Here is a 25,233-nt window from a genome sequence, read left to right as displayed (position 1 = left end):
CCCAACGCAGCCAAAAATAAATAAATTAATTAATTAATTATAAATAAATAAATAAATAAATAAATAAATGTTTGATAGAATTTGCCTCTGAAGCCATCTAGTCCTGGACCTTTGTTTGTTGGAAGATTTTTAATTACAGTTTCAATTTCATTTCTTGTGATAGGTATGTTTTTTACCAAAAAATATTTATATTTTTTAGGATATATTTTCTAATTCTTCCTGGTTCAGTCTTGGAAAGTTGTACCTTTCCAAGAATTTGTCCATTTCTTCGTGGTTGTCCATTTTATTGGCATATAGTTCTTTGTAGTAATCTCTTATAATCCTGTGTATTTCTGCAGTATCAATTGTGATTTCTCCTTTTTCATTTCTAATTTTATTGATTTGCGTCCTCTCCCTTTTTTTCTGATGAGTCTGGCTAAGGGTTTATCAATTTTGTTTACCTTCTCAAAGAACCAGCTTTTAGTTTTATTGATCTTTGCTATTGTTTTCTTTGTTTCTATTTCATTTATTTCTCCTCTGATTTTTATGATTTCTTTCCTTCTACTGACTTTGGGTTTTCTTTGTTCTTCTTTCTCTAGTTGTTTTATGTGTAGGGTTAGATTGTTTATTTGAGATTTTTCTTGTTTCTTGAGGTGAGATTGAATTGCTATAGACTTCTCTCTTAGAACTGGTTTTGCTGTGTCCCATAGGTTTTGGGTCGTCGTGTTTTCATTGTCATTTGTTCCTTTGTATTTTTTTATTTCTTCTTTGATTTCTTCAGTGATCTCTCGGTTGTTTAGTAGTGCACTGTTTAGTCTCCATGTATTTGTGTTTTTTACAGGTTTTTTCCTGTAATTGATTTCCAATCTCATAGCGTTGTGGTCAGGAAAGATGCTTGATACGATTTCAATTTTCTTAAATTTTCTGAGGCTTGATTTGTGACCCAAGATGTGATCTATCCTGGAGAATGTTCCATGTGCACTTGAGAAAAAAGTGTATTCTGCCACTTTTGGGTAGAATGTTCTTTAAATATCAGTTAAATCTATCTGGTCTATTGTGTCATTTAAAGATTGTGTTTCCTTATTTATTTTCTGTTTGGATGATCTGTCCATTGGTGTAAGTGACGTGTTAAAGTCCCCTACTATTATTGTGTTACTGTTGATTTCTGCTTTCATGGTTGTTAGCATTTGCCTTACGTATTGAGGTGCTCCTGTGTTGGGTGCATAAACATTTATAATTGTTATATCTTCTTCTTGGATTGATCCTTTGATCATTATGTAGTGTCCCTCCTTATCTCTTGTAACAGTCTTTATTTTAAAGTCTATTTTATTGGATACGAGTATTGCTTCTCCAGTTTTCTTTTGATTTCCATTTGCAAGGAATATCCTTTTCCATCCCTTCACCTTCAGTCTGTATGTGTTGCTAAGTCTGAAGTGGGTCTCTTGTAGACAGCATATAGATGGGTCTTGTTTTTGTATCCATTCAGCCAGTCTGTATCTTTTGGTTGGGGCATCTAATCCATTTACATTCAAGGTTATTATCGATATGTATGTTGCTATTACCATTTTCTTAATTGTTTTGGGTTTGTTTTTGTAGATCTTTTTCTTCTCTGTGTTTCCCACTTAGAGAAGTTTCTTTAGCATTTGTTGTAAAGCTGGTTTGGTGGTGCTGAATTCTCTTAGCTTTTGCTTGTCTGAAAAGCTTTTGATTTCTCTATTGAATCTGAATGAGATCCTTGCTGGGTAATCTTGGTTGTAGTTTTTTCTCTTTCATCACTTGAAGTATATCCTGCCACTCCCTTCTGGCCTGCAGGGTTTCTTTTTTTTTTTTTTTAACAAGAATATAGTGCTTTACCATTTACAAATCTTTCACATACATTCCATTTGACCCTCACAACAACCCTGTGAGGTAGGCAGCACAGATATTATTCCCATTTAACAGATGAGGAAAGTGAATCTCAGAGCAATTAACTGATGTGCCCAAGGTTCTACAATTAGTAAATAATTTGTATTCATATCAGTCTTTGGCCTAAAAATTCAGCACCCCACCTCCCCTCATACTTGCCTACCTACTTCACAGGGATAATGAAGATAAAATGAATTCAAGGCTAGAAAAATACTTTGAGGGGAAAAAGGCACTATATAATTATACCCGCAAACTATAATTTTCCACGATATATGGCTCATTCCCCTTCTTGTCCCAGCTTGTGCGTGAACCCAGAATTTTATATTGCCTCTGTTCTGTGTTCAGCTAAGCAACAAGTAAGGCAGGGGAACAGTGTGATTCTCTTTAAAGTTATATAGATTACAATCAGTTTAACTGCTATTATAGCAAGTTGAAAAACAACACAGAAAGGCCAATGTGCAGCTGGGACCCACGGAAGCACATAGCAAAGCAAGCCAACATTATCAGATAGGGCATGATTGCATAGAAGGAAACGTGGTGTCAGAGTTCACACTGGCACACACACAGTTATCTAAGGCAAAGTGGTGGCAAAGAAGAGTCATTTGTTCCACATTATATAAACAAGAGCAGAAGATTCATGAGACCCCATGCAACAGTATCTTATGTCACACAGATCTCTCCAGCTGCCTACAGACAATATAAACAACACTGTCATCTTCATTTTAAAGAATGACTGTACCTGTGTTCATATCCTGAACTAAACCAAGGAATAGCTCCATGCTAAACTTCCTCGGCTAAAATACAACCAATACCATCATTCCTAGTCAGACTAATAAACAGAATGTCTTTTAAGGTAATGAATTAGATGGCTGTGTTTAGATTTTTTTTCAGGATTCCCTTTTGATTCTCCTGCTTTTAAGACCCGAAGAAAGTTATATTGAGTTTTTATTGGTGATTCTAAGTATATGTGTTTATAACAGTTAAAGTGTGATAGGTGAATTTAACATATTAAAAGAGTGCTATAGCATCTGTTCGGAAAAGATTATATACTATACAAACTATTCAAGTCACACGAAACCATTTTTCAGTGTCTTTTCAACTGAGAAGAATCCTATTCAGCACGCTTCTCCTCCTGAGGTGGTTCATACTGAGCAAGCTTTGTTTTCAGTTTTTTATTTTCTTCTACAATAGCTTCATATTTCTCTTTCATTTCTGCCAATTCTAGGCAAAGCAGCTCTATTTCTGGATTTTCTGGGGTAGCAGCTCCTAAGTGATGCTTTAAAAAATCCAAAGCACTATTAGGTTTCTCTGGTTCTTCATACAAGGCTACCAAAACCTTGGTCAGCGTGTCCAGCACCCTCGACTTCTCCAAGTACCTCCGGAACTGCTCGCGCTTCGAGTCGGCGGCTTTGTAATGGGCCATAGTGACAGCGGCAGCGGCGTAGCTGGCGCCGGAGACCGTGGCGGGCGGGCTCGGAGCAGCCTGGCCTGCAGAGTTTCTGCTGAAAAATCAGCTGATAATGTTATGGGAATTCCTTTGTATGTTATTTATTTATTTATTTTTTAATAAATTAATTTTATTTATTTATTTTTGGCTGCGTTGGGTCTTCGTCACTGCATGTGGGCTTTCTCCAGTAGCGGCGAGCAGGGGCTGCTGTTCGTTGTGGTGTGCGGGCTTCTCATTGTGGTGGCTTCTCTTTTTGTGGAGCGTGGGCTCTAGGTGCATGGGCTTCAGTAGTTGTGGCTCCTGGGCTCTAGAGCGCAGGCTCAGTAGTTGTGGCGCATGGTCTTAGTTGCTCGGCGGCATGTGGGATCTTCCTGTACTAGGGCTCGAACCTGTGTCCCCTGCATTGGCAGGCGGATTCTTAACCACTACGCCCCTAGGGAAGTCCTGATCTCACAGCTTTGGCCAACCATGATCACAGCCATCTGAGGTTGGGCTGTGATTATTCCCATTTTACAAACGAGGAAACTGGGGCACAGAGAGTTTTGGTCGCTTGCCCAAGACCATACAGCCAGCCAGGTGGAGCCAGGATCACAAAGGGAAAAACATGTCTAATAGCACATCTGCTCTGTAGGTGATATTTGCAGGGTGTTGATTTTATTTAAATATGTGTGATCATCCAGCTTTATAGATTATTTTTTCAACTCAGACTTTTAAAAAATGAATATTTAGATTGAAATCCTGTTTTTTCTACATTTTAGTTACATTAGCTTAGAAACTGTTTTCGAATAAAGAAATCCAGACTGTTGGTTGGCAGTTATGAGCAGGCCTCAGGCAGTGAGAGGAATTAGAATTGGGTTTTCCCACTTTGTGTTGACCATTAATTTCTACCACACTGAAACAACATTACATAGCTCTGATGTGTTGTAGCTGCATTTTGCAAGTAGGTCAGTATTGATTACCTCGACCATATAATTATCGATGTTTATTTTCTGTGATTATTACATTTTGATGTCCCTCCTAACTGGGTGTGAACTTTCCTTCTGCAGAGAATCCTGCCAGCTACAAGGACAGATGGGGAATAGCAAGAGCCACCCGGGGCAGAGTTTCTCCTCGCGGTTTCTTCCTGAGGAGCAGGCCGAGATTGACAGATTGTTTGATTCTCTGTCGTCAGAGGAACTCGGCTCCAGTACCTCGCCCAGATCCTTCTCTCTGCAGGCACTGAAGGCAAGAGTAACAGTCAGAAGTCCATGTTTAGTTTGGAGAGGGGTCAGGCCAAAACTGGCTGTCTGTTCCTGTAGGACAGGTATGGGAACACTGAGGGATGTGTCTTCTGGAAAGGGACAGATAGTACCTATTTTCAGCTTTGTGGCTTCTGTGGTCCGTGTTGCAGCTGCTCTGCTCAGCCTTCGTGTCACAGTGTTTTGGGGACTTTTCCCGCTTGAGGTTGACTAGAGGGGCTGGCCTCTTGCTGTCTCTTGAACCACTGTCCCCGGTTTCCCTCCAGACGAGTGACAGGCTGCCCTTAGCTGTATTTGTGGGTCCGATAACTGCAAAGTTTCAAGTCCACCTTGGCCTTTAGGATTCGTAAGTGTTTGACGTCCTAGGAGTTTTGTGGTTTTCCTAACAAAATAATGAAGTTTCAGAGTCAAGGTTCACCTGACAACGAGTGAGAACTGCCCATTTACCCATCTTTTGGCCCCGTTCCATGGGGCTCTTAGCCACGTGTTTGGGTGGTTTGGGTGCTCAGACAGAGCGAGACAGCAGTGAAGAGACCTCATCGGCCCACCCCAACATACTCACCTTATAGTTGAGGAAACTGGCCAGGGAGGATTGGGGTCACAGCTTGTGTGTGTGTGTGTGTGTATCATGTGTGTATCTCCACTAGACCAGAAGCACCCCAGTCTGCTGGGTCGCCCACTAAGCTGGAGTAGACAGAACAAGACAGGCCACTTAGGGACTTAACTGCTGAGTTGGTGACAGCATTCACAGGTGTTTATCAAGATAAATAGGGTGGGGCTTCCCTGGTGGTGCAGTGGTTAAGAATCCACCTGCCAGTACAGGGGACACGGGTTTGAGCCCTGGTCCAGGAAGATCCCACATGCCGCAGAGCAGCTAAACCCGTGTGCCACAACTACTGAGCCTGTGTTCTGCAGCTCGCGAGCCACAACTACTGAGCCCGCATGGCACAACTACTGAAGCCCGCGGGCCTAGAGCCTGTGCTCCACAAGAGAAGCCACCACGGTGAGAGGAGCCCACTGCAACGAAGAGTAGCCCCCACGCGCCGCAACTAGAGAAAGCCCGCGTGCAGCAACGAAGACCCAATGCAGCTAAAAATAAAATTAAATAAAAAATAAAAAAAAAGAGAAAAGGATATTTACAGAATGTTACTGGCAAGACAATTAAGAACTAGATTTTTTTTTTTTTAATCTTTTGGCCGTGCCGCATGGCATGTGGGATCTTAGTTCCCTGACCAGAGATTGAACCCATGCCCCCTGCATTGGCAGCATGGAGTCTTAACCACGGGACCACCAGGGAAGTCCCAAGAACTAGATTTTATTAATTTAAAAAAATTTTTATTGGAGTGTAGTTGATTTACAGTGTTGTGTTAGTTTCTGCTATACGACAAAGTGAATCAGTTATACATATACATATATCCACTCTTTTTTAGCTTCTATTCCCATATAGGTCATTACAGAGTATTGAGTAGTTCCCTGTGCTATACAGTAGGACCCTATTAGTTATCTATTTTATATATGGTAGTATGTATATGTCACTCCCAATCTCCCAATTTATCCTTCTCCCCCCTTTCCAATGCATATTGAGCACAAAGAACTTGGATTGGTAAAGTTAGCTAATATATTCGGGAGTCCATAATATAGAGGAGACCAACTTAGCACTACACAGACCGTATGTTCCATATGGAAATAAAGTTAGACATGCAAATGACAGCTACTGGAATCTAGAATTGAGGAGATGTTGTAAGCAGAGTGAAGAGCAGACGATGGCCAGAGGCAGGAATGACACGGCCAGTCTGGGGAGACTGGGAAGTCTGGAGGGCAGGATGGGAACAGACGATGGAAGAGTCTGACGGCCAAGCTGAGCCACAAGCCAGGACGCCTCAGGTGTGTGGGTCCTGGGGTGTCATGATGCCCTTAGGCGGGGAGAGATGGTGCATTTGGGGATCTAGGAAGGTTATGTGCTGGTGGCAGTGGTTGGTCTTTCTCCCTTAGCTGTTTTTCCATCATCCTGCCTCATTTGACTGGCACCCTGTCTGACCTTTTCACCTACCTGTCCCCGCAGAGCCACGTGGGGGAAGCTCTTCCCGCAGAGATGGTCACCAGGCTGTTTGAGGGCATGCGGAGGGTGGACGTGACCGGGAAGACCAAGGGGCCCAGTGAGCGCATCTCCCGGGAGCAGTTCACAGTGTCCATGTCCCACCTGTTGAAAGGAAATGCCGAGGAGAAGAGTCTCGTGATCTGGAAAATGATTTCTGCCACAGAAAGTCCCGTGAAAGCAAGAGAGGTCCAAAAGGTAAGAGGCTACCAGGCCCTTCGCAGCCATCCCAAGCAGCCTTGGTGTCCTTTGGTGGGGGACCTAGGACGATTAAGCAGCTGATGGAGGCACTGTGCACAAGTCCACCCTGGCGGGGGGGCGGGTACCTAGACCACGTCACTGGTTGAGGTCAGAACTCCTGGACAAAAAGGCACTGGCAATCTAGACCAGCCAAAGGTATCATTAGAAAAATGAGTAACTACCCAAGTTACATGATCTGTTCCATATTGTGGTCCATCACAGTTGGCCTTAAAGAGATGAGACGCCCTTCCCCATGTTGATGTGATGTCGGTCATAGATCACAACAGAAATGCGATTAATGGTAAAATTGTGGTCTTCAAGTTTACAGAGGATCTGGTTGGCTCTGTGGCACACGTGCTAAACTACAGACAGGAGCTGAGAGGCTGGACTCAGAAGCAAGCCCCAGGCTCCCTTTCCAGGGTGCAGGTGCTGGCTGCTCAGCTGTGCTCCGAGATGAAGCTTCAAGGCAAGTGCCCTGCCTTAGTCCTTAGACCTTGGCCTTGTAGAGTGGTACCACGCCACCTCCATGACTGTAGGCTTGTACTAAAGTTTTGAAACCAGCAAATGTGAGTCTTCCAACTTTGGAGGACTATTTAGATTATTTAATCGTGGGCAGTCGTTCATAGTATTTCCTTATAATCCTTATTTCTGCAGGGTCAGTAGTGATGTCCCCACTTTCATTTCTGATGTTAGCCATTTGGTTCTTCTCCTTTTTTCTTGGTCAGTCTAGCTAATGGTTTGTTCACTTTTTGTTATTTTCAAAGAGCCAACTTTTGGTTTTATGGGTTTTCTCTGTTGTCTAATCTCTGTTTCATTTATCTTCATCCAAGTCTTTTATTTCCTTTCTTCTGCTTCTTTTAGATTTAGTTTGGTTTTCTTTCCTTTTTTTAAAAAAAAATTTATTGAAGTATAGTTGATTTACAATGCTGTGTCAATTTCTGCTGTACAGCAAAGTGACTCAGTTATATATATATATGAATATATACATTCTTACTCTTTTTTTAAAAAATATTTATATATTTTTGGCTGCATCAGGTCTTAATTGCAGCACGCAGGATCTTTCATTGCAGTGTGTGGGCTTCTCTCTAGTTGTGGCACATGGGCTCAGTAGTTGTGGCACGTGGGCTTAGTTGCCCCATGGCATGTGGGTTCTTAGTTCCCTGACCAGGGATTGAACCAGAGTCCCCTGCATTGCAAGACGGATTCTTAACCACTGGACCACTAGGGATCTTGAGCATCTCTTCATGTGCCTCTTGGCCATCTGTATGTCTTCTTTGGAGAAATGTCTACTTATGTCTTCTGCCCATTTTTGGATTGGGTTGTTTGTTTTTTTGTTGTTGTTGTTGAGTTGTATGAGCCATTTGTATATTTTGGAAATTAAGCCCTTGTTGGTCACATCATTTGCAAATATTTTCTCCCAGTCTGTAGGTTGTCTTTTTGTTTTGTTTATGGTTTCCTTTGCTGTGCAAAAGCTTTTAAGTTTGATTAGGTACCATTTGTTTATTTTGGCTATTATTTCTATTGCCCTGGGAGCCTGACCTAAGAAAACATTGGTATGATTTATGTCAGAGAATATTTTGCCTGTGTTCTCTTCTAGGAGTTTTATGGTGTCTTGTCTTATATTTAGGTCTTTAAGTAATTTTGAGTTTATTTTTGTGTATGGTGAGAGGGTGTACTCTAGCTTCATTGATTTAAAATGCAGCTGTCCAGCTTTCCCAACACCACTTGCTGAAGAGACTGTCTTTTCTCCATTGTATATTCTTGCCTCATTTGTTGAAGATTAATTGACTGTAGGTGTGTGGGCTTATTTCTGGGCTCTCTCTTCTGTTCCATTGATCTATATGCCTGTTTTTGTGCCAATATCATGCTGTTTTTTGTTTTTTTTTTTTTTAGAAATTCACGTTCTTTTATTTATTTATTTATTTATTTATTTATTTATTTATTTATTTATTTATGACTGTGTTGAGTCTTCGTTTCTGTGCGAGGGCTTTCTCTAGTTGCGGCAAGTGGGGACCACTCTTCATCGCGGTGCGCGGGCCTCTCACCATCGCGGCCTCTCTTGTTGCGGAGCACAGGCTCCAGATGCGCAGGCTCAGTAATTGTGGCTCACGGGCCCAGTTGCTCCGTGGCATGTGGGATCTTCCCAGACCAGGGCTCGAACCCGTGTCCCCTGCATTGGCAGGCAGATTCTCAACCACTGCGCCACCAGGGAAGCCCTATCATGCTGTTTTGATTACTATAACTTGATAATATTGTCTGAAGTCTGGGAGGGTTATGTCTCCAGCTTTGCTCTTTTTCCTCAGGATTGCTTTGACAATTCTGGGTTTTTTGTGGTTCCGTATAAATTTTATTATTATTTGTTCTATTTCTGTGTAAAATATCATGGGTAATTTCATAGGTATTGCATTATACCTATAGATTGCTTTGGGTAATGTGGCCATTTAAACAATATTCTTCCAATCCAAGAGCATGGGATATCTTTCCATTTCTTTGAATCATCTTTTTTAAAATAATTAATTAATTAATTAATTTATGGCTGTGTTGGGTCTTTGTTGCTGCACACGGTCTTTCTCTAGTTGCGGCAAGCAGGGGCTGCTCCTCATTGTGGTGCGTGGGCTTCTCATTGCGGTGGCTTCTCTTGTTGCGGAGCACAGGCTCTAGGCACGCGGGCTCAGTAGTTGTGGCCTGCGGGCTCAGTAGTTGTGGCTTGTGGGCTCTAGAGCACAGGCTCAGTAGTTGTGGCACACGGGCTTAGTTGCTCTGCGGCATGTGGGATCTTCCTGGACCAGGGCTCGAACCCATGTCCCCTGCATTGGCAGGCGGATTCTTAACCACTGTGCCACCAGGGAAGTCCTCTTTAAATCGTCTTTAATTTCCTTTATTAATGTTTTATAGTTCTCAGCATATAAGTCTTTCACCTCCTTGGTGAGGTTTATTCCTAAGTATTTTTTTTTTTTGGGTGTGATTTTAAAAGGGATTATTTGTTTACATTCCCTTTCTGGTATTTCATTGTTAGTGTAAAGAAATGCAATTGATTTCTGTATGTTAATCTTGTATCCTGCTACCTTGTTGAATTTGTTTATCAGTTCTAGTAGTTTTTGTGTGGAGTCTTGAGGGTTTTCTATATATATTATCATGTCTTCTGTGTATAATGATAATTTTACCTCTGCCCTACCAAGTTGAACACCTTTTATTTCTATTTCTTGTCTGATTGCTGTGGCTAGGATTTCCAGTGCTATGTTGAAAAGAAGTGGTGAGAGTGGGCACCCTTGTCTTGTTCCAGATTTTAGCAGGAAGGCTTTTGGCTTTTCACCGTTGAGTGTTATGTTGGCTGTGGGTTTGCCATAAATAGCTTTTATTATGTTGAGATATGTTCCCTCTATACCCAATTTTGTAAGGGCTTTTTATCATGAATGGGTGTTGAATTTCATCATATGCTTTTTATGCATCTATTAAGATGATCATGTAGTTTTTGTCCTTTCTTTTGTTGATGTGGTATATCATGTAGATTGATTTGAATATGTTGAACCATCCTGGTGATCTTGGGATGAATCCATCTTGGTTGTGGTGTATGACCTTTTTTATGTGTTGTTGGATTCGGTTTGCTAATTATTCGTTGAGAATTTTTGCATCTATATTCATCAAAGATATTGGCCTGTAATTATCTTTTTTGGTAGTGTCTTTGTCTGCTTTTGGTATCAGGGTGACGGTGTCTTCATAGAATGTCTTTGGGAGTGTTCCTTCCTCTTCAGTCTTCTGGAAGAATTTGAGAAAGATCAGTATAAGTTCTTCTTTGTATGTTTGGTAGAATTTGCCTGTGAAGCCATATGGTCCTGGAATTTTATTTTAGGCGGGTTTTGTTTTGTTTGCTGTTTGTTTGTTTGTTTTAACAGATTTGATTTCTTTTCTAGTGATTGGTCTGTTTAAGTTGTCTCTTTCTTCGTGATTCAGTTTTGGTGGGCTCTATGTTTCTAGGAAGTTGTCCATTTCTTGGAGGTTGTCAAATTTGTTGGCATATAATTTTTCATAGTATTCACTCATGGTTTTTTGTATTTCTGTGGTATCTGTTGTGATTTCTCTTCTTTCATTTCTTATTTTGTTTATTTGGGTCTTCTCTCTTTTTCTTTTTGGTGAGCCTGGGCAAAGGTTTGTCAATTTTGTTTACCCTTTCAAAGAAACAGCTCTTGTTTTATTGATTTTTTCATTTGTTTTTTAATCTCTCTTTTATTTATTTCCTTTCTGATCTTTATTATCTTTCCTTTGCTTTATTATCTTTTCCTTTAGGTTTTGTTTGTTCTTTTTTCTAAATTTTTTAGGTAGTGTGTTAGGTTGTTTATTTGAGCTATTTGTTTCTTAAAGAAGGCCTGAATCACTATAAACTACCCTCTGAGAACTGCTTTTGCTACATCCCATAGTTCTTATATGGTTGTGTTTTCATTGTCATTTGCTCAAGGTATTTTTTAATTTCTTCTTTGATTTCATCATTGACCCATTGGTTTTTTTTTTATTATTATTTTATTATTTTTATTTTTGGCTGCGTTGGGTCTTCGTTGCTGCGTGCGGGCTTTCTCTAGTTGTGGTGAGTGGGGGCTACTCTTCGTTGCGGTGTGTGGGTTTCTCATTATGGTGGCTTCTCTTGTTGCGGAGCAGGGCTCTAGGCTCGTGGGCTTCAGTTGTGGCACACGGGCTCAGTAGTTGTGGCTTGCGGGCTCTAGAGTGCAGGCTCAGTAGTTGTGGTGCACAGGCTTAGCTGCTCTGCAGCACGTGCGATCTTCCTGGACCAGGGCTCGAACCCGTGTCCCCTGCATTGGCAGGCAGATTCTTAACCACTGCGCCACCAGGGAAGCCTGACCCATTGGTTTTTTAGTAGCATGTTTAGTCTCTATGTAATTGTTTTTTTCTCGTTTCTTTTTCTGTGGTTGATTTTTAGTTTCATGCCGTTGTGGTCAGAAAAGATGCTTGAAATAATTTCTATACTCTTAAATTTGTTGAGGCTTGTTTTGTGCCCAAGTGTGTGGTCAATCCTAGAAAATGTTCTGTGTGCACTTGAAAAGAATGTATTTTTTTTTAGATGAAATGTCCTGAAGATATCAATTAAGTCTAACTGTTCTAATGTATCATTTGGGACCTCTGTTGCCTTATTGATTTTCAGTCTCAAAGCTCTGTTCATTGATGTGAGAGGGGTGTTAAAGTCTCCTACTATTACTATATTCCTGTCAATTTCTCCCTTTATGTCTGTTAGTATTTGTTTTCTGTATTTGAGTGCTCCTATATTGGGTGCATATATGTTGACAAATGTAATATCCTCTCCTTGTATTGATCCTTTTATTATTATATAGTGTCCTTCTTTATCTTTCTTTATAGCCTTTGTTTTAAAGTCTGTTTTGTCTGATATGAGTATTGCGACCCCTGCTTTCTTTTCATTTCTGTTTGCATGCAGTATCTTTCTCCATCCCCTCACTTTTAATACATGTGTGTCCTTTGCCCTAAAGTGGGTCTCTTGTAGGCAGCATATGGTAGACTCTTGTTTTTTTATCCAATCTACCACTCTGTGTCTTTTGATGGGAGCATTTAGTCCATTGACATTAAGGTAATTTTTGATAGATATATATTTATTGCCATTTTAAACCTTGTTTTCCTGTTGATTTTATATTCTTTTGTCCCTTTTTCTTTTTGTTTTTCCTTTTGTGGTTTGATGCTTTTCTTTTGTATTATGCTTATAGTTTTTTCTTTTTGATTTCTGTGAATCTGTTGTATGTTTTTGATTTGTGGTTGCCCTGTTTTTCAAGTATGTTAACCCCTTCCTTTATCTACTTGCTTTAGACTGGTAGTCACTTAGGCTCAAACACATTCTAGAAAAATAATTGTGATCTTCTCTTTCCTATACATTCTTACTACTTTTCTATTTAGAGAAGACCTTTCAATATTTCTTTTAGGATAGGTTTAGGATTGCTGTATTTTTTTAGTTTTTACTTGTCTGAGAAATTCTTTTTTTCTCCTTCTATTCTAAATGATAATCTTGCCGGGTAGAGTGTCCTAGGTTGCAGATATTTCCCTTTCAGGACTTTGAATATATCTTGCCACTCCCTTCTGGCCTGCGATGTTTCTGTAGAGAAATCAGCTGATAGCCTTATGGGGGTTCCCTTGTCATTAACTCTGTGTTTTTCTCTTGCTACCTTTAGAATCCTCTTTTTATGTTTAACTTTTGACATTTTTATTATAATATGTCTTGGTGTAGGCCTTTTTGGGTTTATCTTGTTCAGGACCCTCTGTGTTTCCTGTATCTGGATATCTGTTTCCTTCTTTAGCTTTGGGAAGTTTTAAGCCATAATTTCTTCAAATACATTTTCGATCCCCTTTTCTCTTTCTTCTCCTTCTGGGATACCTATTATGTGTAGATTGGCATGCTTTATATTCTCCCATAGGTCTCTTATATTGCTTTCATTTTTTTCACTTGACGTTCTGTCTGATGTCCTGATTGGGTGATTTCCTTTACTCTGTCTTCCAGATCACTTACTCGTTCTTCTGCATTATTTATTCTGCTATTCATAGCCTTTGGTTCTGCTTTCGTCTCAGCAAATGAATCTTCGAATGTTTCTTGACTCCTCATTATAGTTTCTAGTTCCTTTTTACAGTAGTCTGCATTTCTATCGATAGCCTGTCTTAATTCCTTCAGTATTTTCATTATCTCCTTTTTGGACTTGGTATCTATTAGACTGAAGAGGCCTATTTCATGTTTGTTCTTTCAGGGGAATTCTCTCGATATTTTAATTGGGAGTGGGCCCTCTGCTTCTTCATTTTACTTATATCTCTCTTGCTCTGTGAGTATAGGAGAAACAATTATCTACTGTGGCCTTGGAGGGCTGTTTTTATGTGGGAGCGTCCCTGTGTAGCCTGCATGGGTTTAATATTTTTTTGGTGCAAGGCCTGTTTTTAGCATGGATGCCTGCTGCCTCTTTCCTCAGTGTGTGCTGGCTGTTATCCCCTTGATAGGAGGTGCGACTGGTGTTGCGGTGACCAGAGCCTACACTGGACAGTGAGTGGGGACCCCTCTTCCCTCTGGGGTTGTCACTGCTCTGTCCAGGGCAGGGTCTGCTCTCTAGCTGTTGGTGTAGAAGCCCCTAGCTCTGTTTCTGAGCTGCGTTTCTGATCTGCAGTGCAAGAATAGGCAGGATTGGAGCGCTCCCACTGGGAGAGGAGCCACTGAGTATTACTCTGCTGGAGCTGTTCACCTGTGAGTGTGTCACCTTTCACCCCCTGTGCGGGCTCACAAAGTGCACCGTTGTTGGCACTGCCCTCAGCCCCACCTCAACTGTGGGTGTGCCGGCAGTCAGCCCTGGGGCCTCTCAGGCTTTGTTTTCACAAGGCCACCAGCTCAGATCCACTGAAGTCAGGTCCCAGGACTGCAGTAGTTACACACCTGGACCCACTGTGGGAGCTATGGATGCAGCTCAGACCCTGGCCCAGCCCAGCCCAGCCCCTGCGTGTACGTGCCCACAAAGCCCACAACTGCTAAGGCCAGACCCGTCCCAGCTGTGAGAGCACCAGTTGTCCGTTTGGATGTTCCACAGGCACTGAATTTACAAAGTCGGCCGTGGAGGTATAAATCCAAGGTTCACGCAGCCGTGGGGAGAGATTTCAGCTCTGCTTCCTAAGTCACACGGCCCGTGGGCCTCAGCTGTGATTTCAGCCCCACCTCTGCGCATGGGCAACCCACTGGTGTCTGCTTCTGGGGGCACCAGGGCAGTGGCTGGGGCACACGAGCCTGCCCAGGCAGGAGGGGACCGGGGTGGCCGGGGTGTGTGAGCCTGCCTGGGCGGGAGCCTGTCCTGGAGGCTGCATAGGCAGGAGCCGGCGGGTAGGGAAAGAGGCTGCGATGGCAGCTCCGCCTCTACCTTGGCATGCCGCTTAACAATGGCGCTTCGCTTCCGTGGCGGCCCGGGGTTCTTCCGCAAACACTCCTGGTTGCTGCGCCCCACACTCCAGCCCCTTCAGGCTGTCTCCACACAGCCAACAGCAGTCCTCTCCCTGGGTCTGTCCTCTAAACCCCGTGTTACAGCACCCAGCCCCCACCCATACCAGTGGACGTGCGTCTCAGGCTGGGACACACAGGGCAGTGGCACAACCGTCCGTGTAGGTCTCTCTCTGTCCTGCCTGCCACTAACTGGTTGCTGTGCTCTCCTCCAAGCCTCTGAAGCTCCCTTTCTGTCCCGGCTGATCTCCCCACCGGTGAGGCTTCCCTGGGTGTGGGAACCTCTCCTCTCCTTCAGCTCCACCCCCCCAGGGGCACAGGTCTCGTCCCACTTCCTTTATTTTTTTTTTTTCCTTTGTCCTACCCAGTTACATGGAGATCTTTCTTGTCCTTTGAGGTGTTTGAGGTCTTCTGCTAGTTTTCTGAGAGCATTGTTCTATTCATAGATGTATTCTTGATGTTTTTGTGGGAAGAGGTGAGTTCCACATCCTATGACTGACCATCTTGATTCTGATCACTAGTTTGATTTTCTTTTTCTCGTTTCTCAAGTTAGAAGGTTAGGTTATTGATTTGAGATCTCTCTTCTTTTTCATATAGGCATTTATGACTATAAATATCCCTTTAAGCACTGCTTTAGCTGAATCCCATAAGTTTTGGTATATTGTGTTTTTGTTTTCATTCATCTCAGTAGTTTCTTTCTTTCAAAAAAAATATTTATTTATTTATTTGGTTGCACTGGGTCCCAGTTGCAGCTCACGAGCTCCTTAGTTGCGGCTCGCCAGCTCCTTAGTTGTGGCATGCGAACTCTTAGTTGTGGCATGCATGTGGGATCTAGTTCCCTGACCAGAGATCGAACCCATGTCCCCGGCGTTGGGAGCGTGGAGTCTTATCCACTGCGCCACCAGGGAAGTCCCCATCTCAGTATTTTCTAACTTCCCTCGTGATTTCTTCTTTGGCCTGTTGGTTGTTTAGCGGTATATTCTTTAATTTCTACGTGTTTGTGAAATTCCCAAATTGCCGTGTTACTGATTTGTAATTTCATTACATTGTGGTTGAAGAACATACATTACATGATTTCAGTTCTTTTCAATTTATTGGGGCATGTTTTATGGCCTAACATATGGTCTGTTCTGGAGAATATTCCAGGTACACTTGAGAAGAGTATATATTCTGCTGTTGTTGGCTGAGAAACAGTATATAATTAAATTTACTTGGGATTTAAAAATACCTTGTGGTGAATCTCTTTGCAAAGTAGATTCGTTTTGTAAAAGTGTTACTGTTTTATTATAAAGCTGGATTTTTAAACACAGTTTGAAAAATTAAGTGAGGTATTTGGAACTTGGAAAGAATAATGACATAATACACTGTATAATACTGTTTTTTATATATATGTATATACATATATATAGATATACATATATATATACACATATATGTATGTGTGTATATATATGTATATCTATATATATGAATGAAGTACCAATAGCTTGTCTTTTGGTATCACCTCCATGTCACCTCTGTTCTTCGTAGGTAAGAGACGGAAATCAGAATGATGGCTGCTGGTCGGAAACAATTAAGTATAACTTGTAGTTAATGAAACCCGTTCTCCCCAGATAAACTAGAGGGGTGCCCAGGAAGTAACCAACCACTACCCTGCCATAGCTGGAGGACAGCACACTTTCTAAATCCTTTCCAAATGATTTTGTTAGGACTGGTGGCTTTTGGTGTAGCCCTCTCAGGAGGGATTGCTGGGGAGTCTCGGGGCCCTGGGGTGAGGGTGTAGCTGTCTCCCGTGTCTCTGAAATGCAGCTTGGAGCAGAGAGAAAAGATAAGAATGTCGATTTTGAATTGTTTAGATGAGTATTGTCCGACAGAGACAGAACGTGAACTCCAAAGCCAACCACTTACGAAATTTTACGTATTTCAGTAACCACGTGGAAATACCGAAAAGGAACAAGCAAAATTAATTTTACGAATTTGTCCAAAATATACTTTAACATTGGCAATCAATGTAAAAAAAAGTGAGATATTTTACGTTCTTTTTCTTTTTCACGCCAAGCCTTTGAAATGGGGTGTGCCTTTTACACTTACTGTGCATCTCGATGCAGACGAACCGCGCGTGGCTCCCCCGCTGCACAGAGCAGGTTTAGGTAAGTAGGTAAAGGGCGACGTCATCGCCCACTAATACCGTTTTCTCCTCCACTAGACGGTGAGAAGCTTCTGGGGCCTCAGCAGCTAGACTGTGACCGAACCACGGTTGAGGACTGGGTGTTCAGGGCCCCCCTCGTGGCCACGTTCCTGAGCGTGGTCATCCAGCAAGGCTTTCTCCTCCTGTGCTCGTCCCTCGATCTGGCCACCCTGGTCCCCGAGCGCCAAGTCGACCAGGAGCGGGAGTTTGCGAGCGTCCTGGATGTCCTGTCCGTCATCTACATCAACTCCCACCTGCCCAGGGAGCAGCGGCACCGCTGGCGCCTGCTCTTCTCATCCGAGCTCCACGGGCACAGCTTCGCGCAGCTCTGTGGGCACATCGCACACTGGGGGCCCTGCGTGGTGCTGCTGGAAGACCGTGACGGCCACGTGTTCGGTGGCTTTGCTTCCTGCTCCTGGGAGGTCAAACCTCAGTTTCAAGGTAAGTCTTGGCCACCACAACCCCACGTGGTAGCACCAGTGCTCGTTACAAGTTCCGGTCGGACGGCTGCTGTGTGGAGACCTCCGAGCCCCGCCAGCGGCTGTGCGGGTTTCTTCCATCTCCTCCCGCGAGCGTTTTGCTAGACGTGTTTGGGAGGAGAGTGAAACGTGGTGTTTCTTTACGATGGTTTAACTTCATGGATTTCTTTATAGATTCTGGCTGCAGGGTCAGGTAAGCAGGACAGCTGTCCTCACCCCTGGATTTCAGGTGAGGAAACAGCAGATCAGCATCATTAAGCGATGCCAGGTCCTGACCACGGGCGAGGCTGGGCCGTAGGTGCTGCGTAGGGGACTGGGAGATACCGGCTCTTGCAGGTGGGGTGTGTTTACTCGGGGGACCTTTTTCCTTTCCTGGAACCCCCTGTGTGGGTCTGCTTTGCTGCTTCTGCCCGTAGTTTTTCGGTTTTGTGATTTTGCTGGAGATTGGAAGCTCTTTGCTAGACCTTGAGTGCCCTGGATGAGAGGCCCTGATGAGATACTTCCCCTCCTCAAAGAACTACTCTGATAAACGCTCTTAAAGGACTCTTTTTGAAAACGCTCATCTCCTGGCAGTGGGCTGTTCTCGTACTCAGAGGTGAACCTGTCTTCCCGGGATTGATGTCACTGTGTGTCCCCTGGGACCTGCCCCGGGCTGCCCGAGTCTGTGTTCTCAGAAGGTCTCCTGGGGGCCAACAGCTGTGAGAGGGAGGGCTTTTCCCGGTGGCTCTGAGCAGTCAGATACAGGCCTGTCCTCACTGCCCTCAGCTAAATGGGGCAGCCTGGCCGACGCAGTTCCGGGGAGGGTCCCTCCCGGTGAGGGGGCGAGGCCAACACCCTCCCTGGCTGGGTCAGTGGAAGGGAGAACCCAGGGTCCTGAGATGCGAGATACGGGGGAGAAAAGGCCACGTGCTCCTCTGGGATGGGGGCTGCACATCGTAGCCAGACAGCTGTCGGCTGCATCCACGCCGCCTGCGTCCCCGCTCCCCCTTCTCTCCACCCCACTCTCACCTGCGTCACTGCAGGTGCCTTCTGCCTGGCCCTCGGCTCCTGGTCTCACCCGTCCAGTTCATTTGCCACATCCCAGCCCACCTGCCGTGGTGCTTGTCCCCTGGAGACCCTTGGACAGACCCCCAGTGCGCTCAGAATGGTGAATGCTTTATCTGCAGCCTCACGACCTCTACTGTGCCCTGTGCTCTGGGCTCCGTCTCACTGAATTACCCAGAGTTTCCAGAACAGGCTGCGCTCTCATCTCAGGACGTGGCACATGCTGCTTTTTCTCCCTCTTCCACCTGTTTGCACAGTCAGCTCCTTGTCGGGACTCAGTCCAGGGTCACCTCCTTCAGGAAGCCTTCCCGACCACACGAGTGCCAGCTACTCCCTGCGGTCCTCTATGGGACTGCACGCTTCTGGAATTGTTCCCATCTTCCTCGCACCAGGGAAGCTTCTGCTGGTTGGGGAGCCGTGTCCAGGTGCAGAGGTGCCATTACGGGAGAGGTTTTAGCAGTGGTGGGGTGGCCCTTGTCTGGGGTGGGTGGAAGGGATCATGGTGTGAAGGCTGGGTGCCTCCGTCCCCGAGATCCTGTTGTTTCCAGGATTTGGTTTTCTCTAGGTTTTAGATTGTTCTAGATCTTTAATCCAGCTGTTGCTACCAGCCCTTCCCCACCGTGTCAGGGTCCCTAAGACCACCCACGTGTCAGTGGGTCGCTGGGAGGACTCGGGGGCTCAGCACAGAGCTGTCGTCACAGCTGATCTATTACAGTGAGGGGCTGCAGAGCACGATCAGCCCGGGGACTGGGTAGGGGTTGTGGGGGTGAAGTCCAGGGGGACCAGGCTCCAGCATCCTCTCTCGTGGGGTCGCACAGGACGCGCTGAATTCCCCCAGCCGCGAGCTGTGACAGCACGTGAGTAGTGTTGCCCGTCAGGGACACGTCAGAGCTTCAGCGCGCGGGGTCTTTATTGCGGGGGCCGTTCACACGAGCACCCTCTGCCTGACACGCACCCAAACCCCAGACTCGCAGGAGGACAGCAGGAGTCCGGCACCAACCCCCCTGTCTGTTCACACGGCTTAGGCGCAGGGAGCCGCTCCTCAGTCCTGGGAGGGGGGGACCCTCCCCAAATCCACCTTCCCAGACACCAGCCAAGGGCCGACCCTGGGAGGTGGCCCTTCTGGGGACCCCAGGCTCAGGCCTGGGCTTCCACACACTCACGTCTCTCTGTCACGGTGTCACGGGGAGGGGCTCTGTGGGGGGTGACAGGCTGGGTCTCTGTGTGGTTGGAGGATGTGGAAAAACCCTGAGAATCATTATTATAGACGGAACTTCCACTTCTTCCAGCTCCTTTAGTGTTAACTCCAGGTCAGCTCTGCTGCGTCTTCATGTTTTATTAACAAGCAGAATTCATCTTCTTGAAGAAAGGTGGGAAAATGCGATTACCAAGTTTTCAAACTTGAACTCATTCTGTTCTGAAACGTCAGGACGGAATTCCAGCAGGGGGCAGCCTAGCATCACAGATTCCAGTCAAGTTCAGGGCGTTCCTGTCCATTTGTCCCGGGAAACAGTCACTTTGAGTATTTGAGCCTTGAGATGATGTGACAGCCGCTGGGTCACTTCATTTTCGCCTCTGTCCCCCGTGGGGCAGCTGCAGGCCCGCAGCTCTGGGCTGAGTCCGGCTCTGTCCTGGGCAAGTTGCTTACCCTCTCTGGGCCTCCGTTCCCCAGAACCACAGGAATGGCAGCTTGTAACCCACTGGGCGCTGGGTGGTGGTGTCACTGTGAGAGCTGGGTGAGGAGCCCCTCTGTGGAGCTGATGCTTTTACGGGTCATGTGACTCCTTGGTCCTTGCCCTGCACCCTCGAGGGCCATCTTCCCCACGGGGCCCTTCTCTCTGGGCACAGACCCCGGGATGGACTAGAGTGGGGTCCGCTGTAGCCAAGGGGCCCACGCTTTGTGGCCCCATCACTTCACTTAGCATCCGGGATGCAGTATATGTTGGTTGAAAGGCAGCCTTCAGATGGCAAGGCAAAATGATGCTTAGGCCCAGTGCCCGGGGCCACAGGTGGGACCAGGCAGTTCCTTGAGGCTAAACCCAACCTTCTGAGGCACATGGACTCAAGCCGGAGTCTTTAGCCTGGAGGGGAGCCCTGTGCCACCTGGTCCCGGTGACCTCCCCGGGCTCACCTCCCCCTTTCCCCCACCGGGGCTCACACCCTGCGCTACAGCCGAGGGCCCTGCTGTTCCCCCCATGCCCTGCCGTGTCCCTGCGGGGTCCCTCCTCCGTGGAGTGGCTCTCACCCAACCGTCTCCACCTCAGGACGTCCTTCCCGACTTTGGAGGAGCTAAGTCCCCGCAGAGGCCCCCTGGGGTCCATCTTGATCGGAGGCCCGAGCGTCGCTGCTCCTGACTCTGCAGGTCTCAGGCCCATCTGTGGCCACGGGCTCTCCTCCCCAAGGCCCCTCTGAGACTCAAAGCCCCCTTCCTGTGCGCCCTCCACATTCGGGCTCCCTGTCTGCTTCCTGGAGCTTCCTTCCCACCTGACAAATGGCCCGACCCCCAGGTACCTGAGCTCGGTCCTGTGTCAGGTGCCCTCACGCTGTCACCGTGAAGGGGCAGTCCTTCCGGCCACGGTCTCAGCTGTGGGGAGCGTCCCTGGTTTGGCTCTCGCCTAGGAGCTCCCTTGGTGAGGTGCAGCCTCCGTCCCCTGCCTAGTGAGTGCATCAGGGCGGGGAGGGGTCTCTGAGATGGAGGAAGCCGTTCATTTCCAGGATTTTGACCGGTACCTTCTCTGAGTGGTGGCATGCCCACTCCTGTGCCCGGGCAAAGGTAGAGGGTCACCTTTCCCTGTGTGTCCCCTCCCCTCCCTGTGAGCAGCTGTGTCTGCAGGTACCCTGCCCTCTCCCCTCTGGATGATGTGCCTACTTGAGGCCGTGTGAGTGCCCAGCCAGTACCTGGAGTGACCGCCTGCCCCTTGCTCCTCAGTTGAGACGAGGCTGCTCTTTGTGACTCTGGGGCGGTGGGGCAGGGCTCCCATCTCCCCGGGCGAGCGCTAACAGGTGTCCCCAGCAAGCAGATGTCACATTCCTTTCTAACGGTCACTCTCACCCTGCACCCGCAGCTCATCCCACGGTCCCGGGCGGCAGCGGGGTCCGGGATCCGCCCGCTGGTCCGCCGGCCCCGCCCCCGATGCGCAGGAGCCCCGCGCACGCTGAGGACCCGAGTGAGGCTCTTCCTGCTCAGCCAGCTGAGCCAGGGCCCGTTTCCGTTTCCGTTTCCTGCTTCTCCCTGCGCCCAGCTCCGACGGGTGATCTTGCTTCTTTTTGCTCTGATCAATTTCAGGGGATGACAGGTGCTTCCTGTTCTCCATCTCGCCCCGCATGGCCGTGTACACCTGCACGGGCTACAACGACCACTACATGTACCTGAATCAAGGGCAGCAGACCATCCCAAATGGACTGGTAAGGACTCGGGAGGGCAGGGCACGTCCCCCCGTGGTGATGTCCATCCTGATGGCACTGGCCCCGACGTGCCCGGGGACACGCCGCCCTGCGTCAGGGCAGCCGTACGCGGTCAGTTCGTTCTGCCCGAGTCTCAGGGTGGTGATGCGATGAGCGACAACGAGGACAGAATTTCTCTCGTGGAGAAAAGGGGCCCCTGTTGGGGCATTTCCGGGGTTTGTGTGCAAATGATGGAGTCGGCCGAGTTTCCTGGCCATCAGAGGGTTGGTCTGTGGCCTTCGTGGCTGGAGATACTGCCCTGCCTGGGGCACGACCCGGGCGCGGGGACAGGGCTGGGCTCCCCAGACCCTTTGGACCCATTGGGGGTTGTCTGCTCTGTGCTCCAGCCGGGACTCGGCCACAGGAAGAAGAGGACGCGGGGGAAGGCCGGGGGCGGTGGTGGGGACAGGGCTGGGGTGCGGCGCGGGGACGGGCGCCCGCACAGATGCTTAGCTTGGGTGAGAAATGTGTCTCCTGGCAGCACCAGCCTATTTCTTTCCCCTGCTTCGTAACAAAAAGCCCCTCTCGGGAAATTCCAGCCCTGTGTCTGCAAAGCCAAGGGCCGGGGAGGCTGGTGCATCTTGTCGGTGTGGAGAGGGCCCCGTGCTCCTTCCCAGGCTCACTCGGAGGCTCGCACGGGGCCACCTGATGACCCCGGACGCCTTTCAGAAAGGACAGTTTGGTGATGACAGGGGCGAGGGCCTTGGCCTCAGGAGCAGCCCCCAGTGGGTCCCGGTGGTGGTCAGTAATCGGCCAGAGGGGAGAAGCAGCCCCGAGGTTAGCTGCGTTTCCTGCCCCGGTCTCTTGCTCAGCGTTAGCTCCAGGCTCCCCGGGCCCGGGGTGGGGGGCGGTGGGGGAGGCGCTGGTGGAGAGGGCAGCTAGAGAAAGGGATCAGAGAGGTTGAACAGCAGTCTGTTCCCATCGGCCGCTTGCTCAGAGCCGGCGGTGTGCCGAGTGGTTCCCGCCTTCCCGGGGCTGCTTCCTCCTTTCCCCCCCTGCTGTGCTGAGTGAACAGGCCTTCCTGCTCGAGCACCCGGCCCTGGGCCGGGTGAGGATTAACATCCCTGTCTGGGAAGCGCTGTGTAGACCTCTCCCCTTATTTTACCGATTGGGGTCTCTAGGCCTGAGGGCCTGTATTCTTTTGTCCTCTGTTGTCACTTGTGTTTCCTGCCAGTGCAGCCCCGGGAGAAAGGGCCATGGGGTAGGAGTCGGGACACCTTGATGAGTGTTCTAGGAACTTGTCATGGGATACTTAAATTGTATCAGTCTGTGAATATGTATTTCACAGTTAAAAAAAAAAGAAAAGAAAGGAAGAAAATTGTGTTCACTTCTCATACGCCCTGGTGGCGTGACGGCTGGGGTGGGCTTCAGGTATCTGATGCTCTAGACCGAGGCAGTGCTATGCCCCTCCCTCCACAGGGCATGGGAGGGCAGCACAATTATTTTGGCCTGTGGATCGATGTCGATTTCGGGAAAGGACACAGCAAGGCCAAGCCCACGTGCACCACGTACAACAGCCCTCAGCTCTCGGCCCAGGAGGACTTCTGGTTCGAGAAGATGGAGGTGTGGGCGGTGGGAGATGCTTCGGTGACACAGCTGGTGAGCATGGGGGCGTTTCTCCCCTTTCTTGGCTTTGTCCCTTTTACTCCTCCATCTGGAGGTGGTTTATTCCAATTTGTTTCCAGCAGCCGTTGCTGGCCAGAGGGATGCCAGGGGGGGCACAGCAGAACAGAGGATCCTGTCTGGGGTCTGTGGAGGTTTAGTAGAGAGAACCACCCCAGGGAGGTGGGATCCCGGGGGGGTGGGGGCTTGTCTGCAAGATGAGGAGGGTCTGGGGTTCCTTCTAGTTCCGGGGTTCGACGATGAGTCGCCGTTGGGGCCCCTGCGCCTCGTCACCTCCCAACGATGGCATCCCGGGGTGGGGGGACTCAGTAGGGGTCAAGGGAGAGCCTCTACCACATTTCCCTTGTGGCAACAGTAGGAAATTCCCCTCTGATAAACTTGACAGCAGCAGGACGTCACTGCCTGGTTTGGTCACTGTACCCACCCATCCTTCCTTTCTTCCCAAGGCCAAGAACACCAAGAGCGTTCTGGACGTGGACCCCGCGGCCCGGGCCCTGCTGGAAGTCAGTGGGCGGATTCGCCACAGCGAAGGGCTCCGGGAGGTGCCTGATGACCAGTGAGGAGGAGCCCCCAGCACGGGCCTTCCTGGAGCTGGAGCACGGCCTGCAGACTGTGCTTTACTTTAGCCCAGAGCTAAAGCCTAGAGCGTGCTGGTCACGTCTAGGTGGTCCTGGAGGTGCCTAATTGAAACAGAGTACACTTCCTCTGATGCCGTATGTCGATTGCTGGGTGTGTCTCCCCCAAAATCCTGAGTGTCCAATTACCAACTCGATTCTTAGACTTTGCTCGTTTTGTACAGATGAAATCCCAAGACGATGCTGAGACGTTTGAGGCCGGCTGGAATTAGCAGTGGTTGGAGATTTGAGTTCTTGCTGTGGGGGAGGGGGGGGGTCCACTCACTGAGGGTCACTTGGCCTCTGCTCAGGCCTCCCAGTTAAAAGCCTCGATGTCCCATTTCGACTGGTAAAGGGCATAGTTGCTCGGATGGGGATCTCGACGCTTTGGGGAACAGCTTCCTCTGACGTGGAATTTATGTATTTTGGGGGGAAAAAAAAAAAAAAGCACAAGAGTGTACTAACGGGGGTAATAGCTGGAGATTTTGAAGACAACAGTGACACGGGTCTTCAGTAAGGTTCAGTATCTGCCTTTCTCAGCTGTTTTTAATGCATTACTGACCAGAGGCGTATTAATACGTCTTTTGTTACCCAAACATCATTGACCGGAGACGTTTCAGTATTCATTTACATAACAAATTGCCATCCACAGGCGTTAGTTTCTGCAAAAATCCCCCCGGTCAGTGATGAGTTAAGTGAATCTCTGCTGTGAGCAAATGGGAAAACCAGGAGGTCTACAGAGAAGCAAAGTTGTGGTTCTCTTACTAATTTAAACGTGGGGACATTCGGGGCCCTGAGGCTAAGAGTCCTGTTAATACACGTATGGCCTGTCGCAGGAACTAGTGGTGAGTAACTTGAGAGGGCTGGCCCGGGCTCCTGACCTCCCAGCATCACCCCCTCCCCCCTCGCCGTGCTGCTTCCCGAGGGGATGTTGGGTACTTTGACAGCGTGGACTTGCTTTAAAC

At 47.5% G+C, this 25,233-nt stretch overlaps 2 protein-coding genes across 5 annotated transcripts in view; one reads left to right on the top strand and one right to left on the bottom strand.

The window, feature by feature from the left end:
- MEAK7 (MTOR associated protein, eak-7 homolog) overlaps positions 1-24,733 on the top strand; it is a 34,140-nt gene extending 9,407 nt beyond the window's left edge. For 3 of the 4 annotated variants that reach the window (XM_036834673.1, XM_036834672.1, XM_036834674.1), the window contains 7 exons: positions 4,378-4,555; positions 6,632-6,862; positions 7,226-7,370; positions 17,083-17,505; positions 21,874-21,992; positions 23,451-23,630; positions 24,101-24,733. In XM_036834673.1, the coding sequence (XP_036690568.1) occupies positions 4,403-4,555; positions 6,632-6,862; positions 7,226-7,370; positions 17,083-17,505; positions 21,874-21,992; positions 23,451-23,630; positions 24,101-24,214 (1,365 nt within the window). In that variant the 5' untranslated portion in view covers positions 4,378-4,402 and the 3' untranslated portion in view covers positions 24,215-24,733. Of the gene's footprint in view, positions 1-4,377; positions 4,635-6,631; positions 6,863-7,225; positions 7,371-17,082; positions 17,506-21,873; positions 21,993-23,450; positions 23,631-24,100 lie in introns of those variants that run through there. The other variant, XM_036834675.1, reaches the window with a different exon arrangement.
- Positions 2,817-3,361, bottom strand: LOC118885739 (c-Myc-binding protein-like). Its single transcript, XM_036834676.1, has one exon. The coding sequence runs from the start codon at positions 3,305-3,307 to the stop codon at positions 2,996-2,998; it is 312 nt and encodes a 103-aa protein (XP_036690571.1). The 5' UTR covers positions 3,308-3,361; the 3' UTR covers positions 2,817-2,995.
- Positions 24,734-25,233: the final 500 nt, after the last annotated feature.

The sequence above is a fragment of the Balaenoptera musculus genome, chromosome 19, assembly GCF_009873245.2.
Source record: "Balaenoptera musculus isolate JJ_BM4_2016_0621 chromosome 19, mBalMus1.pri.v3, whole genome shotgun sequence".
Taxonomy (NCBI): Eukaryota; Metazoa; Chordata; class Mammalia; order Artiodactyla; family Balaenopteridae; genus Balaenoptera; species Balaenoptera musculus.
This window is presented reverse-complemented; position numbering and strand designations above follow the sequence as displayed.